Raw genomic sequence first — 14,941 nt, 5'->3', positions numbered from 1 at the left:
GATCCAAGTTTCTGTTTTTATTTTCCTTCTGCCTGAGGAACTTCCTTTAGTATTGCTTGTAGTACAAGTTTGCTAGCAACCAATTATCTCAGATTCTGTTTGTCTGAAGAATCTTTTGCCTTTTTTTTTTTGAGTATGTCCAATGAATATAGAATTTTAGGTTGACAGTTTTTTCTTAGCATCAAAAAAATGTCATTCCATTCTTTTGGCTTGTATAGTTCTGGATGAGAATTCTACTGTCATTCTTACGTTTGTTCCTCTGTATGCAATCTGCGTTTTTCCTCTGGCTGCTAAGGTTTTGTTTTCGTCTTTTTTTTTAACATCTTTATTGGAGTATAATTGCTTTATACTGTTGTTAGTTTGTTGTATAACAAAGTGAATCAGCTGTATGTATACATATATCCCCATATCCGCTCCCTCTTGCATCTCCCTCTCACCCTCCCTGTCTCACCCCTCTAGGTGGTTACAAAGCACCAAGCTGATCTCCCTGTGCTATGCAGCTGCTTTCCACTAGCCATCTGTTGTACATTTGGTAGTGTATATGTGTCAATGCTACTCTCTCACTTCGTCCCAGCTTACCCTTCCCCCTCCCGGTGTCCTCAAGTCCATTCTCTACATCTGCATCTTTATTCCTATCCTGCCCCTAGGTTCATCAGAACCATTTATTTATTTATTTTTAAGATTCCATATATATGTGTTAGCATATGGTATTTGTTTTTCTCCTTCTTCACTCTGTATGACAGACTCTAGGTCCATCCACCTCACTACAAATAACTCATTTCTTTTTATGGCTGAGTAGTATTCCATTGTATATATGCGCCACATCTTCTTTATCCATTCATCTGTCGATGGACACTTAGGTTGTTTCCATCTCCGGGCTATTGTAAATAGAGCTGCAATGAACATTGTGGTACATGACTCTTTTTGAATTATGGTTTTCTCAGGGTATATGCCCAGTAGTGGGATCGCTGGGTCGTATGGTAGTTCCATTTTTACTTTTTAAGGAACCTCCATACTGTTCTCCATAGTGGCTGTATCAATTTACATTCTGACCAACAGTGCAAGAGGGTTCCCTTTTCTTCACACCCTCTCCAGCACTCATTGTTTAGATTTTCTTTATCACTAGTTTTTAGCTATTTAATTATGATATGTGTGTGTTTTATTTATCATACTTAGGGTTAGTTGAGCTTTGTGAATCTGAGTTTAGAGTTGTCATCAAATTTGAAAATTTCTGGCATTATTTCTTCAACATTTTGTTCTCTCCACATCCTTTTTCCTGAGACTCTCAATTATACATTTTAGACAATTTGTTATTATCTTACAGGTCACTGAAGCTTTTTTTTCCCCCAATTTCTTTCTATGCTTCAATGTTAAAGTTTCTATTGCTCTAACTTCAAGTTCATTGCACTTTTATTCTGCAGAGTCTAATCTGTTGGGTTTTTAAAAAAATTTTTATTTATTTTTGGCTGTGTTGGGTCTTCGTTGCTGCGCGTGGGCTTTAACTAGTTGCAGCGAGCGGGGGCTACTCTTTGCTGAGGTGCACGGGCTTCTCATTGTGATGGCTTCTCTTGTTGCAGAGCATGGGCTCTAGGTGCAAGGGCTTCAGAGTTGTGGCGCATGGGCTTAGCTGCTACGCAGCATGTGGGATCTTCCCGGACCGGGGCTCGAACGCATGTCCCCCGCACTGGCAGGTGGATTCTTAACCACTGTGCCACGAGGGAAGCCCAATCTGACTTACTTTTGGATCTATATTTTTTCCTGAGAACATTTTAGCTTTAAAAATTAGCTGACTCACAGTGAAATATTAACTATAGCTACACATATAATTTCACTCTGCATAAAACAAGACAAAACAGTTAAAGCTCTAATGTGGAAGTGAGGGCGGGGACAAGGGAAATATAAGGCCAGTCATGAAGCCTCCGAAAAAGCTGCCCATCTTATAGTGTGTAAAGATATTATTTGCTATTGGTGAAGTGTGATAATAGTAGAATCAGGGAATGTTCTCGTTTATGACTGGAGGTACAATGTAGTGTATGTTCAAGTCACAATGTGACCACAATCTTTACACTAAAACCAAGATTATCTTGTACTTCTCCGTGGTCTTTCCCTCACCCTCATAGCTTCTACACAGGGGTGGTAATCAGCATTCAACTGCTGAAGGCTGTGAGAAGGCCCAAGGACCTTCCAGAAGAAGTACATCACCAAAGCTAAGGAATTAACCTGGCTGCTGTTGTAGATAAGCTATGTCCCCAGAAAGAGCTTCATAATGTTTGCATCAACAGTACGTACAAACCCTGGAGATACAACTGAGATTCACTTACAAGGATGGAAAAATGAAGTAAAAGCTCTTTAGCTTCATATAAGCCACAGCAAAACAAATTCAGCACATATATAGGTTTTCTTCAAATTCACTGTGTAGCAGGTTACTGGTTTAGAAACTGATAATGCTTTGGCAAGAAAATCCAATTCAGTTGAGAGACAAAAAAAAAAAAAAATCACTCAGGGGGAAAATATAACTAAAGGACCTTTATTTGTTTCTCACTAAGACTTTGTCTTGAGGACGTCACCACCCCCACCCTGATTTGAAGAAGGGTTAGTACAGTGAATGTTATAAAGCAGATACGAACAGTCTGAAGGACTGGAACCAACATTAACTGACAAAAACCAACTTCCACCTAAATCATCATAAAAATGTTTAAGTAAAAAAAAAAAGGAGTGGAGGGAAGGGGGCAAAGGGGGTTTCAGATTGAACAAGATCCTATTTCATCTAATACATTCAATCCTGGCTAGAGTGTACCAAAATGGAGACAGGATTACTATAATACAAAACTTCTACTACAGCACACTGTACACACCTGTGTTCCAAGCCCACCCCCGTCCCCCTAATGCTTCCAAACTCAACTATTTCCCGGCCTGCTGGGCCTGTCGACGAAGGAGCACGTAGATCTTCTCTTTAATCCAGTCTTTGTTATAAGGCTGGTATGTCTGGGTATCAGCTCGGTAACTGAGGAACAGAAAGTTAATAAGCAAAGTTACAATGGTCAATTACTGTCACGTTTTTAAAACCTGAAATCGTAACTGCCCAATGATGGCACAGATGTGCACATGTTCATACATGAACTTAATGAAAATGTAAAAAGAGCGATTACATAATTGTTGAATTTTAAGCGATATGAAGTTTAGATCACCTAGTACCATCTTACAGCAGAAAAAGAAACCAAGGCCTAGAGATCTTAAGTTAAATTGTGTAATGTTACACATCTACTTCTTGACAAAGTATGACCAGAAACCATGTGTTCTTTCTCCTACATAGTTACTATTTTTATGGTTCTTTTAGTGATTAAAAAACAAAAATTGAACACTAATTCAAATTTGCTAAATTTACTTTGAATCAACTTAAAAAAAACCAAACCTCTAACATGTTACTGCCACAAAGATTTCTTCCCTGAAAAGTATTAACAGAAGGAAATACTTTTATATACATCCAATATTTTAGGATTTACTTTTTAATATAAACAATGCTAGAGGCTGGGAAGGGTCTGGAGTATAAGGAGTAGCATTAGCAATGAAGCTCCAATAGGATTCCAGCGTTTTGGGAGTACAAGGCATCAACTTAATAGCCAAATCACTCAAGGTATCTTTAGAGGACTCAAAAAACAAACATTCCAGCTGACCTACAACTGAAATCTAGCTGGTTACGCAATAAATTCATTTTTTTGGAGTTAAAAAAAAAAACTAAAGCTATAGTATAAAAAAAGCAGACAATAAGTAAGCAGAGATTGCACAAATACAAGGCACATCACAATGTTTCAAAGTCATGTGCACCATCTGGTGGAAACATTGCATGGCATTCAAGAGAGGCGAAGGATACAACTTGCCTTAAAAAACAAAAAACAAAAAAACCCTTAGGGATGCCCTAGAAAAATGAAATACCTAATTTATCAATTATTGTTTCATTTTACCCAGAAGCCTCATTTTTTAGCTTCTCAGCAAAAAATTATATACATATAAATACAAATGATAGTAAATACCTATTAAGAAGTTGCCAACTGCTAGGTATTGCTTTAGGCACTCATCTGAATCAACTCACTTAATCCTGTTTACAACAATCCTGTTGTAAACAGGATTAAGTGAGTTGATTCAGATGAGTGCCTAAAGCAATACCTAGCAGTTGAGTAGATAAAATTATTATCCTTTTTTTATAAAGGAGGAAACTAAGGCTCAAAAAAGTTCAGTAACTTATTAGCTAAGTGACTTCAGGCAAGGAGTGAAAGCTTAAACACTCCTGACCAGAGTCCTTACCGTGAACCACTAAGCTAGAAACCTATGACCCAATTTTTGAAGAAAAACAAACTCCAAAGTAGGAATGCTTTACACCATTATCATTCTTCCCCTGAATGGTAAGGTCAGAATCTGGTTTATTAAAAATGCATAAGCTTTCTACTTTTACAAAACATTTGGCTTTTTACTAATGTCCTTTTGTTACAATGAGAAATACTCTAAAAAGTAAACCAATGTTCTTTGACTATCCTCTGTTCATATGTCCTAATTAAATAAGTGCTAATCTAGTCTACTCCAAGGTAGGGCAGAATAGACTACAATATTTATATTAACACTGGAAGAGAAATAAAAAAGGAAAAGAATTTTTCAGAACTATAATATCTGGGTGGGACAGCCTTATTTAGATCATTCACCCCACCAAGATCACTTTAGAATCCATCAACTTGCATGCTATTTTCCAACGTAAGAAATAGTTAATAATGCCTTCTTTATGGAAAGCTGTATGTTGATGGCTGTTAACTGACACTTGAAAGTGAGACAATTAAATGTTAAGTACATTAATAAAATCCTTAGCTGTTGGTACAGATAAATCAATCCCACATGCCCTACAGCGTGGCCAAAAAAGAATAAAACTAAGTGCAGGTTTATGCAAGAACAGAAGCTGTGGATATGAGCAGGGAAATCAGCTGGGGTCTTCACTATTATCAAGCTGTCTTCCTGATTAGGAAGAATTACCTTCCTTATTACAATAACTAAGGATAAAAATGTCCCTCTGTCTCTAAGCAAACAAGAAAAGCCCTCATCTTCGAAAGGCCAACAGGCTGTTATCTTAATCTTAAAAAAAGCCTATTTAAAAAAGAAAAAAAAAATGAAACAACAAAAAACAAAAAAAACCACCTCACAGATCACAGAACTGTGAAAAAATTTGTACTCTGATTTCAAATATATGAAATACAAATCCTTCATGAATAAATTTTACTATTAATGCATGGTCAGTTTGTTTTGGGTTTAATTATGTCAACAAAGTACCTTATTTATTCCATTCTTCCTCTACCGGTTTAAGAATAAATAATTAAAAATGTCTTGCCAGGGCTTCCCTGGTGGCGCAGTGCATCTGCCTGCCAATGCAGGGGACACAGGTTTGTTCCCTGGTCCAGGAAGATCCCACGTGCCATGGAGCATCTAAGCCCATGCACCACAACTACTGAGCCTGCGCTCTAGAGCCCGTGCACCACAACTACTGAAGCCCACACACCTAGAGCCCGTGCTCCACAACAAGAGAAGCCACCGCAATGAGAAGCCTGCATACCGCAACGAAGATTAGCCCCCGCTCACTGCAACTAGAGAAAGCCAGTGTGCAACGAAGACCCAATGCAGCCAAAAAAAAAAAAAAAAAAAAAAAAAAAAATGTCTTGCCATTTAAACTTAATACAAGCAACGAGTACACAACACTTATAAACCAAAAATGAACTCAATTCTTGGTCTGAGGCCAATTCTTGGCCAAGTCACAATCCCTGATTAAGGAGAGGGGCAGGATGTGCTGTCATAGGAAATGCCATGGCAATAGGTGACCTCTTTGGAAGCAATTTTGGAAATCTTATTTCTCCGGAACATTCAAATAACAAAGTCATATGAGCAAAATGGTTCTAAATCCAAATCTGATTCTGAAAGTTTTCAAAGGCCAAAAGTTCAACATTAGAGATAGAAACATAAATAGCTACAGTTTACAGTTTTTCAGACAATTAAAAACTATAGATTACCACTAATCTCTCTTTTATACTATCTGAACTACTACAGCTTAGAAAGAATTATCTATAATAAATAATTATTGTAATATATATAATTGTATATAATATATATAATTAAAGATGTATTTCCTCTGTTTTGCTTTAATAATGCAAGTATTAGAAATCATTTTAGCATGCTAGATGTAGTTTCTGGTTTACATTTAATGGCACAAAGTTAGAAATGTTATGTTCTATCACTAATGACATACCTGTAGTATGTCCCCATAAAAGCTACTATTTTACTCTGTGTAACTTTCACTGTCAAAAAACCAACACAACACCTCTTTATTCGTTAACAGTACAATTTAACTCACTTGTGAAATTTGAAACTATCTTTCTACTTGTGGCAAATTTTAAAGAACCAACCTCCTCATTGTAATTAAAAATAGAACCCTGCCTGATGTCAACCTAGTTAAAAATGGAGTTCCTGCCATATACCTGATACTGCTGTGCTAAGTAAGCACTGCATCCTCACCAGTAGTCCTTCCTGTAAGGTAGATGTATCTAAATTTTACAAATAAGCAATCTGAGGTTTAGCAGTATTAGGCTAACTTGCCCAAGGGAGCTAGCAAATGACAGAGCCAGGATTCAAACTCAGCTATGTCTAATCCTAAAACTCCAGTAAGATCTTAACCATAACCTCCCAAGGTTGTAAGTAATTCCCCATCTGTTGCAAATGAGTGCCATATCCCAAACCATCAGGACTAGATACCCAATGTCTCAATAAGTGATTTTTTATAGAATCAGAAAGACAGCCATTAATTTTTAAAATAAAATCAACAATTCATTTAAAGAATGAAATGAGAATATGCACACTAGCTCTGTTAAAATTTTAAGTTCCAACTGAAACATCCAACGTTTAAGTTCAAGTGTGAATATTTCACCAAATACACCTAGAACATAGATATATTAAAAAACAAAAACAAAAAACAAACAAAACGCTCCATCACAATGTAAAAATAAAATAAAATACCCACAGCTTAATCAGATAAATAATATCCAAGATTTCTGAGAATATAAGACACTGTAAAATTTAGCATGAAAGAAGTCATATTAGATTCTTTCACTTTTATTTAGACCATCCTATCATTTCCGACTGTAGCTCTGTAATGCAAATGAGAGAAAAGGAAGATTACCAATAATTTTAAAAAGCTATGCCTCAAATCATATTATATTGATGACATGTATTTTAACAACCAATATTTACTCAATATCAACTATGTGCCAAATACTATTCTAGGCGCTGGGGATACAGCAGTGAACAAAAACAAAGCTCCCCGTTCTCAAATTCTAGAAAGTAAATAAACACATTATTGGTGATTTCATATCCACTAGATGATCCTGCCAACATCTGGGCCTCTCAGTTCCTTGAACTCCTCTCCTCCAATGATCTCATCCCCTGCCCTTCCTTGGCCAGACCCCCTATAACTTCTCATTACCAGCAACTTCAATCCCCCAATTTCAAGCACCTTGTTCTCCGATCACTACTTCCCAATACCCCACCCTCAACAATCCTTTGACCCCACTGTGACCTGTAATTAATTGATCCTACCTGTCCCCACCCCATCCCAACCCCTACATGGTCATTCAGTCCCTTGCATAAATACTCCCTTGCATACATCCTCAACTGTTAGCGAAATCTCTGCTGATTCTCTACCTGTAGAGACTCACCTGTAACCATTCAGGTTAAGAGTGACTAGGAAAAACCTATTATCACATGATTAACCTAACTGTAACTTCACTATCAAGTACCTCTTAAACCACACATTCCCTAATCCCTTCACCCTCCTAGATAATTTCTTACCTCTTTTCACAAGCCTCCGACACCTCCTCCCTCACCCTTAATTTCAAATGGTGTCCTTCTTCCTATTTTCCTGAGGTAACTAAAGCAATTAGAAAACAACTTCCCCAGGCTTCCGCCATGTCTGCCCATCCTGCCTACCTTACTATTAACGTACTGTCCAAGATCCTACCTAAAGCCATCAATTTTCCCCTCTCTACTATATCATCCCAACAGCCTGCAAACTTACCATTATTTGTCTCAGCTTAAAAACAAAATTAAAGGGAGAAAAAAAGTATTCCTTTCTCTAGCTATAACCCCATTTCTCTGCTCTCCTTCTGAGCTAAATTCTTCAAAAAAAGTTGTCTGTGTTGGCTGCCTACAATTTCTCTCTTCTCATTAACTTAAACTCACTGGACTATATAAAGATTTTACTCCTGTCACACTACCAAAACTGCCCTGGAAGTCACCAAAAACTTCCACACGGCTAAACCAGGAGTCAGTTCTCAGTCCTCACTAATTTGATCTACCAATAATATGAAGTACCTCTGAGTTGGCTTCTAGGACATCACCCTCTCTGCCCCACCAAATTCATCTCCCTCTACTCTCCCCGTCACTTACTCTTCTGCAGCTCCACAGGGTTCCTTTTAACCTGATTTATTCACTGCTCAATCCCCAGTGCCTAGAACACACATGGTACATAGTTGGCACTTCATAAATATTTGTTAAATGAATATGTATGTGTCTCTTTCTGTGTGCATCAGGCAATAAACAGATCAACTACAGTCATTACAAACCAACATAGCGTAATATATATAGCTCTATTGGCCTCAACAGCTTTCTGAGTTTTTATACTAAAATAATAAAATTATAAACACATTTCATTAAAGACCAGAACTGGATCACCTGAATGTACTGAATGAGCAAAATGAAATGCCTATAAGTGAAACACAATGAAGAGATGCAGAAAACAAAACTCAAAAATTGCAAGGAAATGCTTATTTTCACCAGCAATCTTTGGTGAGACAGCAAGTCCAGGCTTGGCTCCAGTGGTGATCCAGGAAATGCCTCAGAGTAGGACCTATATGTTTTTCACCACTGAAAAATATTTTTTTCTTCTAGCAGTGTCTGGCATGTAATAAACATTAAGGCATCTGGTGACTGAAGATCTCATTATAAGGTACTTCCATTTTCCCCTTTAAAATTAGCTGTACTTATACTCAGGCTCTTGTCCAAAAATGTTGAGGAGACTGAGTAAGTATTACAGACTCACTTGCTCTGTAGTAATAGTGGTGATAAGTAATTATTGAAATAAATTATAACAAGCATAATATGTTAGAAAAAAATTTTAATTTGACAAACCTCTGAGAATAGAAAACATAAGGGTCTATAAAAAAAAATCTCATTCTAATGCCAAAATATACTCGATTAACACTGGGTGGAATTAAAATTAAATCCCATTTCAGTCCTATATATATTTACATTCTAAAAATAATGTCATGAAAACAGAATAATCTTAGTTTTAATCCAAAGCCAACTGCTTTAGGATAAAGACTATAATGGGGAAAAAAAAACTAAGAAAAAGATTATTAAGTTTAAGGAACAAAGTTCTCGGTTCAAAGTTGATGCATACTAACTGCATCAATTAGCAAAGTTCTTAAGATTTTCCTGTGCCTTTAGCTTTATGTTGACAACTTAATTTATGAGCCACATGCAGAAGAAATATTAATTAATACATAGTAAGCAAAACACAACGATCAGTGTCAGGCAGAGTGAGTTCCCAATACCATAAATCGCCTCAAACAAACAATAGAAAAATACAATTTAAGAGATATGGTGGCTAATACTTACACGAGGCAGCTGAGGTCTGCCAGGTCATCAATGAAGTCAAATAACTGACTGATATCATATGTGATAGAGGGGCTGTTGGGATTCATTCTCTTCAGATGTTCTTCATACATTTTACAAACACCTAAGAGGGAGGGGAAAACCAAGATCTTACAATTATATGAACTTTAGATATGAGTAGTGTTATATGCTAATATCGTAATATTTATTTTTATAAAGTTGGGCTGGGAAAAGAACAGTAAGTTGATCACTTTTGTTTTCACTGTTACCACTAGCACATTTTTAAAAATTTTATAAATTCACCAGAATGTTGGTATTTTGTGCCTTAATAATAAATTTTTTTTTTTTTTTTTTTTTGGCTGCACTGCACACAGCTTGTGTTCCCTTAGTTCCCTGACCAGGGATCGAACCTGGGCCCCCTGCCATGGAAGCGCAGTGTCCTAACCACTGGACCGCCGGGGAATTCCGACAGTGTGTGTCTTAGCAGGTTTTTCAACAAATAAATATGTTCTATCCCGTACATACAGGTCTTCATGTACCTCTAAACTGACTTCATAAATTTCCTAAAAAAATTTATATTCAACCACAGAGTTGTCAAAAGCTATCTTAATAAGGGTTTTTTTTTTAAGTTTTAGTTATTTAATTAATTTATTTATTTTTTGGTTGAGCCAGGTCTTAATTGTGGCTTGCCAGCTCCTCAGTTGTGGCATGCGAATTCTTAGTTGTGGCATGCATGTGGGATCTAGTTCCCTGACCAGGGATCAAACCCGGGCCCCCTGCATTGGGAACACGGAGTCTTATCCACTGCGCCAACAGGGAAGTCCCTTGGTAAGGGTTTTTGATCGGTACTGGTACACACACTGTGATCAGAAACATCACTCATAAGTTCCTGAATAGAAAGGGTGAAATGGAAAGGAAGTAAAAACCTTTCATAATGAAGGAAATTTCATTGTAGCACTGACCCACAGTTACCATCATACTTAGCGGTGAAAGACTGAATGCTTTCCCACTCAAATGAGAAGAACACTAGAATATCCGCTCTCGCCACTCTTATTCAACATTGTATTGGAGGTTCTAGTCAGGTTGATTTGGCAAGGAAAAGAAAGAACAAGCTTTCAGATTGGAAAGGAAGAAGTGTACCTATCTCTATTCACAAATGACACGATCTTATATACAGAATATCTTAAGGAAACTACAAAACACAAACTATTAGAACTAACAAATAAGTGCAGCAAGATTGCATCATATAAGATCAATATACAAAAATCAATATTTCTATATCCCAACAATCTGAAAATGAAACAAATAGCATCAAAAAAGAATTCTTATGAATAAATTTAATAAAAAAGATGCAAGACACACACTGAAAACTATAAAATGTCACTGAAAGTAAAGATTTAAATAAATGGAATGCTATCTCATGTTCATGGAACGGGTGACTCAATATTAAGATGGTCATACTCCCCCAAATGATCTATAAATTTAATGCAATCCATATCAAAATCCAAGGTACTTTTGCAGAAACTGAGAAGCTGATCCTAAATTTGATACAGAAATACAGGGGTCCAGGATAGTCAACAATATTGAAAAAGAACAAAGTTGGAAGACTCACACTTCCTGATTCCAAAACTTATTACAAAACTACAGCAATCAAGACAGTGTGGTACTGCTTATGCATAAAGACAGGCACACAGATTAATGGAATAGAAGCAAGAGTCCACAAATAAACCCTCACATCTATGGTCAACTGCTTTTCGACAAGGAGACCAAGACAATCCAATGGACAAAAAGTACTTTTATTAACAAACGGTGCTAGGACAACTGTACATTCACATGCAAAAGAAAGAACTTGGACCCATCTCATGCCGTGTATAAATATTCACTCAAAATGGCCCAGAGACTTAAATGTAAGAGTCAAAACTGTAAAACCCTTGGAAGAAAATATAGACACAAAGTCTATAAATATACAGACATATAATATATATCCAAAGTCTTTTTGACTTTGGATAAGGCAATGACTTCTTAGATAAGTTGGACTTCATCAAAATTTAAACCTTTTGTAGTTCAAAGGACACTATCAAGAAAGTGAAAAGTCACACCACAGACTAGGAGAAAATCTTTTCAAAACATGTATCTGATAAAGGACTGTTATCAAAAATATACAAAGAACTCTTAAAATTCAACAATAAGAAAACAAACAACTCAATTAAAAAAATGGGCAAAAGATTTGAACAGATACCTCACCAGAGAAGATATACAGAAGGAAACTAAGCGTTATGAAAAGATGCCCAACATCACATGAGGAAATTGCAAATTAAAATAATGAGATATCACTATACATCTATTAGAATGGCAAAAAAATCCCAAACACTGACAGTACCAAATGCTGCCACAGGAGCTCTCATTCACTGCTGGTGAGAATGCAAAATGATATAGCCACATCTGAAGACAGATTGTCAGTTTCTTACAAAGCTAAATACAGCCTTACAATCATACTCCTCAGTATTTACCCAAAGGAGTTGAAAGCTCAGGTCCACACAAAAACCTACACAGTAATGTTTATAGCAGCTTTATTCATTGCCAAAGCTTGGAAGCAACCAAGATATCCTTCAATAGGTGATGGATAACCAAACTGTGGTATATCCATACAATGGACTATTATTCAGCAATAAAATGAAATGAGCTATCAGGCCATGAAAAGCATGGGGAAACCTTAAAAGCATATTGCTAGGTGAGAGAGCTGATCTGAAAAAGCTACATATTATAATTCCAACCATACAACATTCTGGAAAAGGTGAAACTATGGAGATATTATAAAGATCAGTGGTTGCCAGAGGTTTGGGGGGAGAGATGGATGAGTAGGTGGAGCACAGGGGATTTTTAGGGTAGTAAATGGTCATTACACATGTCAAAATCCACAGAATGTTCAAAGCAAACATTAACGTAAACTACAGACTTTAGTTATTAATGTATCAGTATTGATTCTACAATTGTAACAAACGTATCAAACTAATACAGGATATAAATAATAGGCAAAACTGGGAGAGGGTAGGAAGGAAGCAGGGGTATGATAGAACTGTACTTTCTAACCAATTTTCCTGTAAACCTGAAACTACTCTAAAAAAAATTAAATCTATTAATTTTAAAAAAAGGATGCGGGGAGGGAAAGCTCTGTATTCCAGAGTAATATTAACTACTATAACGAAGAAAAATAAGAAAGAAAATTACCATTTGGCAACCACCATATGAGAACTGATTCCAGTATTTCCATTTTAACTTTTAAAATGGAAAATAAACCACCATTTCTAATTTTAAAAGAAAAGAAAAAAAAAGAGCTATGAAGGCACAAAACGACATGGAAGAACCTTAAATACATACTGCTAAGTGAAAAAAGCTAGTCTGAAAGGGCTACATATGGCAATGATTCCAATTCTATGACAAGGCAAAAACAATGGAGGCAGCAAGGAGACCAGCGGTTGCCAGGCGGCAGGGATGGGGGGAAGAGGGATGAATAGGTGGAGCACAGGGGATTTTTAGGACAGTGAGCCTATTTTATATGATACTCTAATGGTAGCTACATGACATTATGCATTTGGCAAAACCCACGGAACTGCATAACACAAAGAATGAACTCTAATGTAAACTATGGACTTTAATAATAATGTATCAATACTGGTTCATCAACTGTAACAAATGTAGCATACCAATGCAAGATTTATTAATAGGGGAAACTGGAGCTAGGGAGAAGTATATGGGAACTCTCTGTACTTCCTGTTCAATTTTTCTTTAAACCTAAAACTGCTCTAGAAATAAAGTGTATTCATTAAAAAGACAGTGTAGGTACAAGGTCTACCTTAATGGCAAGTAAGGATATCAGCAGAGGAAGGGACCTAAGAAAAGAACAAGAGCCTTGCTCTTCTAGAGCAGAATCTGATGGCAGAATCAGGAAAGCGTGGAAGCTGTCTCTAATTACTAGAAGTAGCTTCCCCCCCCCCACAGGTCTACCCATTGTTGGTTTCAAATGAAGAGATTTTAAGTCTAACCCTGTTAGCTTCAGATAATCAACAAATTCAGGGACATGCCAGCAGCAAAAACACCAATGATAAAATCTTTATAGGAAGTGAAGAATGTGCAATTTGCTAGACAGGGCACAGGGTGGTTTACTTGATATAATGATTAAATGTAAAGATGAATCCAATTTGCGATGATCCAATCTATGTGCTCTCATCTAATGGTTTACTGAGGGCTAATACTTCCCTTCAGGGTGGTGCCAGCTTATCAAATGTACACGAAAGCATACTGATTTGGTTCCATTTGCCTTTATTCACTGAGCTAATTTTTTACTTTTTAACACTCTGATGGACCAGCTTTTAACATTTATTTGTTTAATAAGCAGACCATTAGGTTCTGTAGGCACTATTAGGTTCCTCAGGCCTGCCTTAACAACTCTATAGTGCTTGAGTTTAACCACAATATATAAGGAATACCTGTAAAATATTTACACAACACAGTAACAAAATAACATAACAAATAACAGAACATTTACATAACAATCAGAGGCTTGGGAAAGTCATTATATAATGAGCTTGATTAAAAAAAAGTAAAGTAATATTTGCAACAGAAAAAGACAGTATATATAATTTATATTTCAAATATTCAACAAATACGGTCCTAAGTATCTACTTTCCTTGCTCAAATTAACAATGCAAGAAATGTGGAGGAAAACACGAACTCAAGACACCTGACAGCTGCAGCACCTACCACTCTCACCCCGGGCCAGCGTCAACAAGCCAGTGTGGACGCTAGCGTGGGGATGGGGAGTCTCTACAGCCCAGCCCCACCGACCCCCCAACACCTCCCCACCCCCGAAACAAACGCAAAGATTTCTACCCCTCGACTAGTGTTTAAACTTACCTTCCATGCATTCATTCACAGATTCATAGTCAGCATAAGTTCTGCCTTCTGGCCTCTTGGTAGGCTGTACCAGCAAAATGGTGTGAGACTGTGGAGAGAAAAGTGATTTCAATATAAGTTTCCAACTCATATTTGAGAAATTCATAGTATGAGATAGAATCTCCATTCATGACAAATGATCATTGGTTATTAAAACACTATTAATCAGGGTGCTCCTTCTACAATACTTATGCCTTTGCCCAAGTGTAGCACCAGAAGCTGGATTACTTCTGTAGGGGTCTCTTAGCACCCCCAGTCCTTTTTTTTTTTTTTTTTTTTTTTTGGGTACCCG

General features: G+C 36.8%; 1 protein-coding gene across 1 annotated transcript in view; it reads right to left on the bottom strand.

Moving 5' to 3' along the window:
- Window positions 1-2,511: 2,511 nt before the first annotated feature.
- ERH (ERH mRNA splicing and mitosis factor) overlaps window positions 2,512-14,941 on the bottom strand; it is a 16,595-nt gene continuing 4,165 nt past the window's right edge. Inside the window, exons 2-4 of the mRNA XM_007454444.1 lie at window positions 14,611-14,698; window positions 9,700-9,820; window positions 2,512-3,004 (exon numbers count right to left, since the gene is read on the bottom strand). Of these exons, the coding sequence (XP_007454506.1) occupies window positions 2,902-3,004; window positions 9,700-9,820; window positions 14,611-14,698 (312 nt within the window). The 3' untranslated portion in view covers window positions 2,512-2,901. The remainder of the gene's footprint in view (window positions 3,005-9,699; window positions 9,821-14,610; window positions 14,699-14,941) is intronic.

This window comes from Lipotes vexillifer, unplaced genomic scaffold (assembly GCF_000442215.2).
Source record: "Lipotes vexillifer unplaced genomic scaffold, Lipotes_vexillifer_v1.1 scaffold197, whole genome shotgun sequence".
Taxonomy (NCBI): domain Eukaryota; kingdom Metazoa; phylum Chordata; class Mammalia; order Artiodactyla; family Lipotidae; genus Lipotes; species Lipotes vexillifer.
The sequence above is the reverse complement of the archived record's forward strand: the minus strand, read 5'-3'. Positions and strand labels throughout refer to the sequence as shown.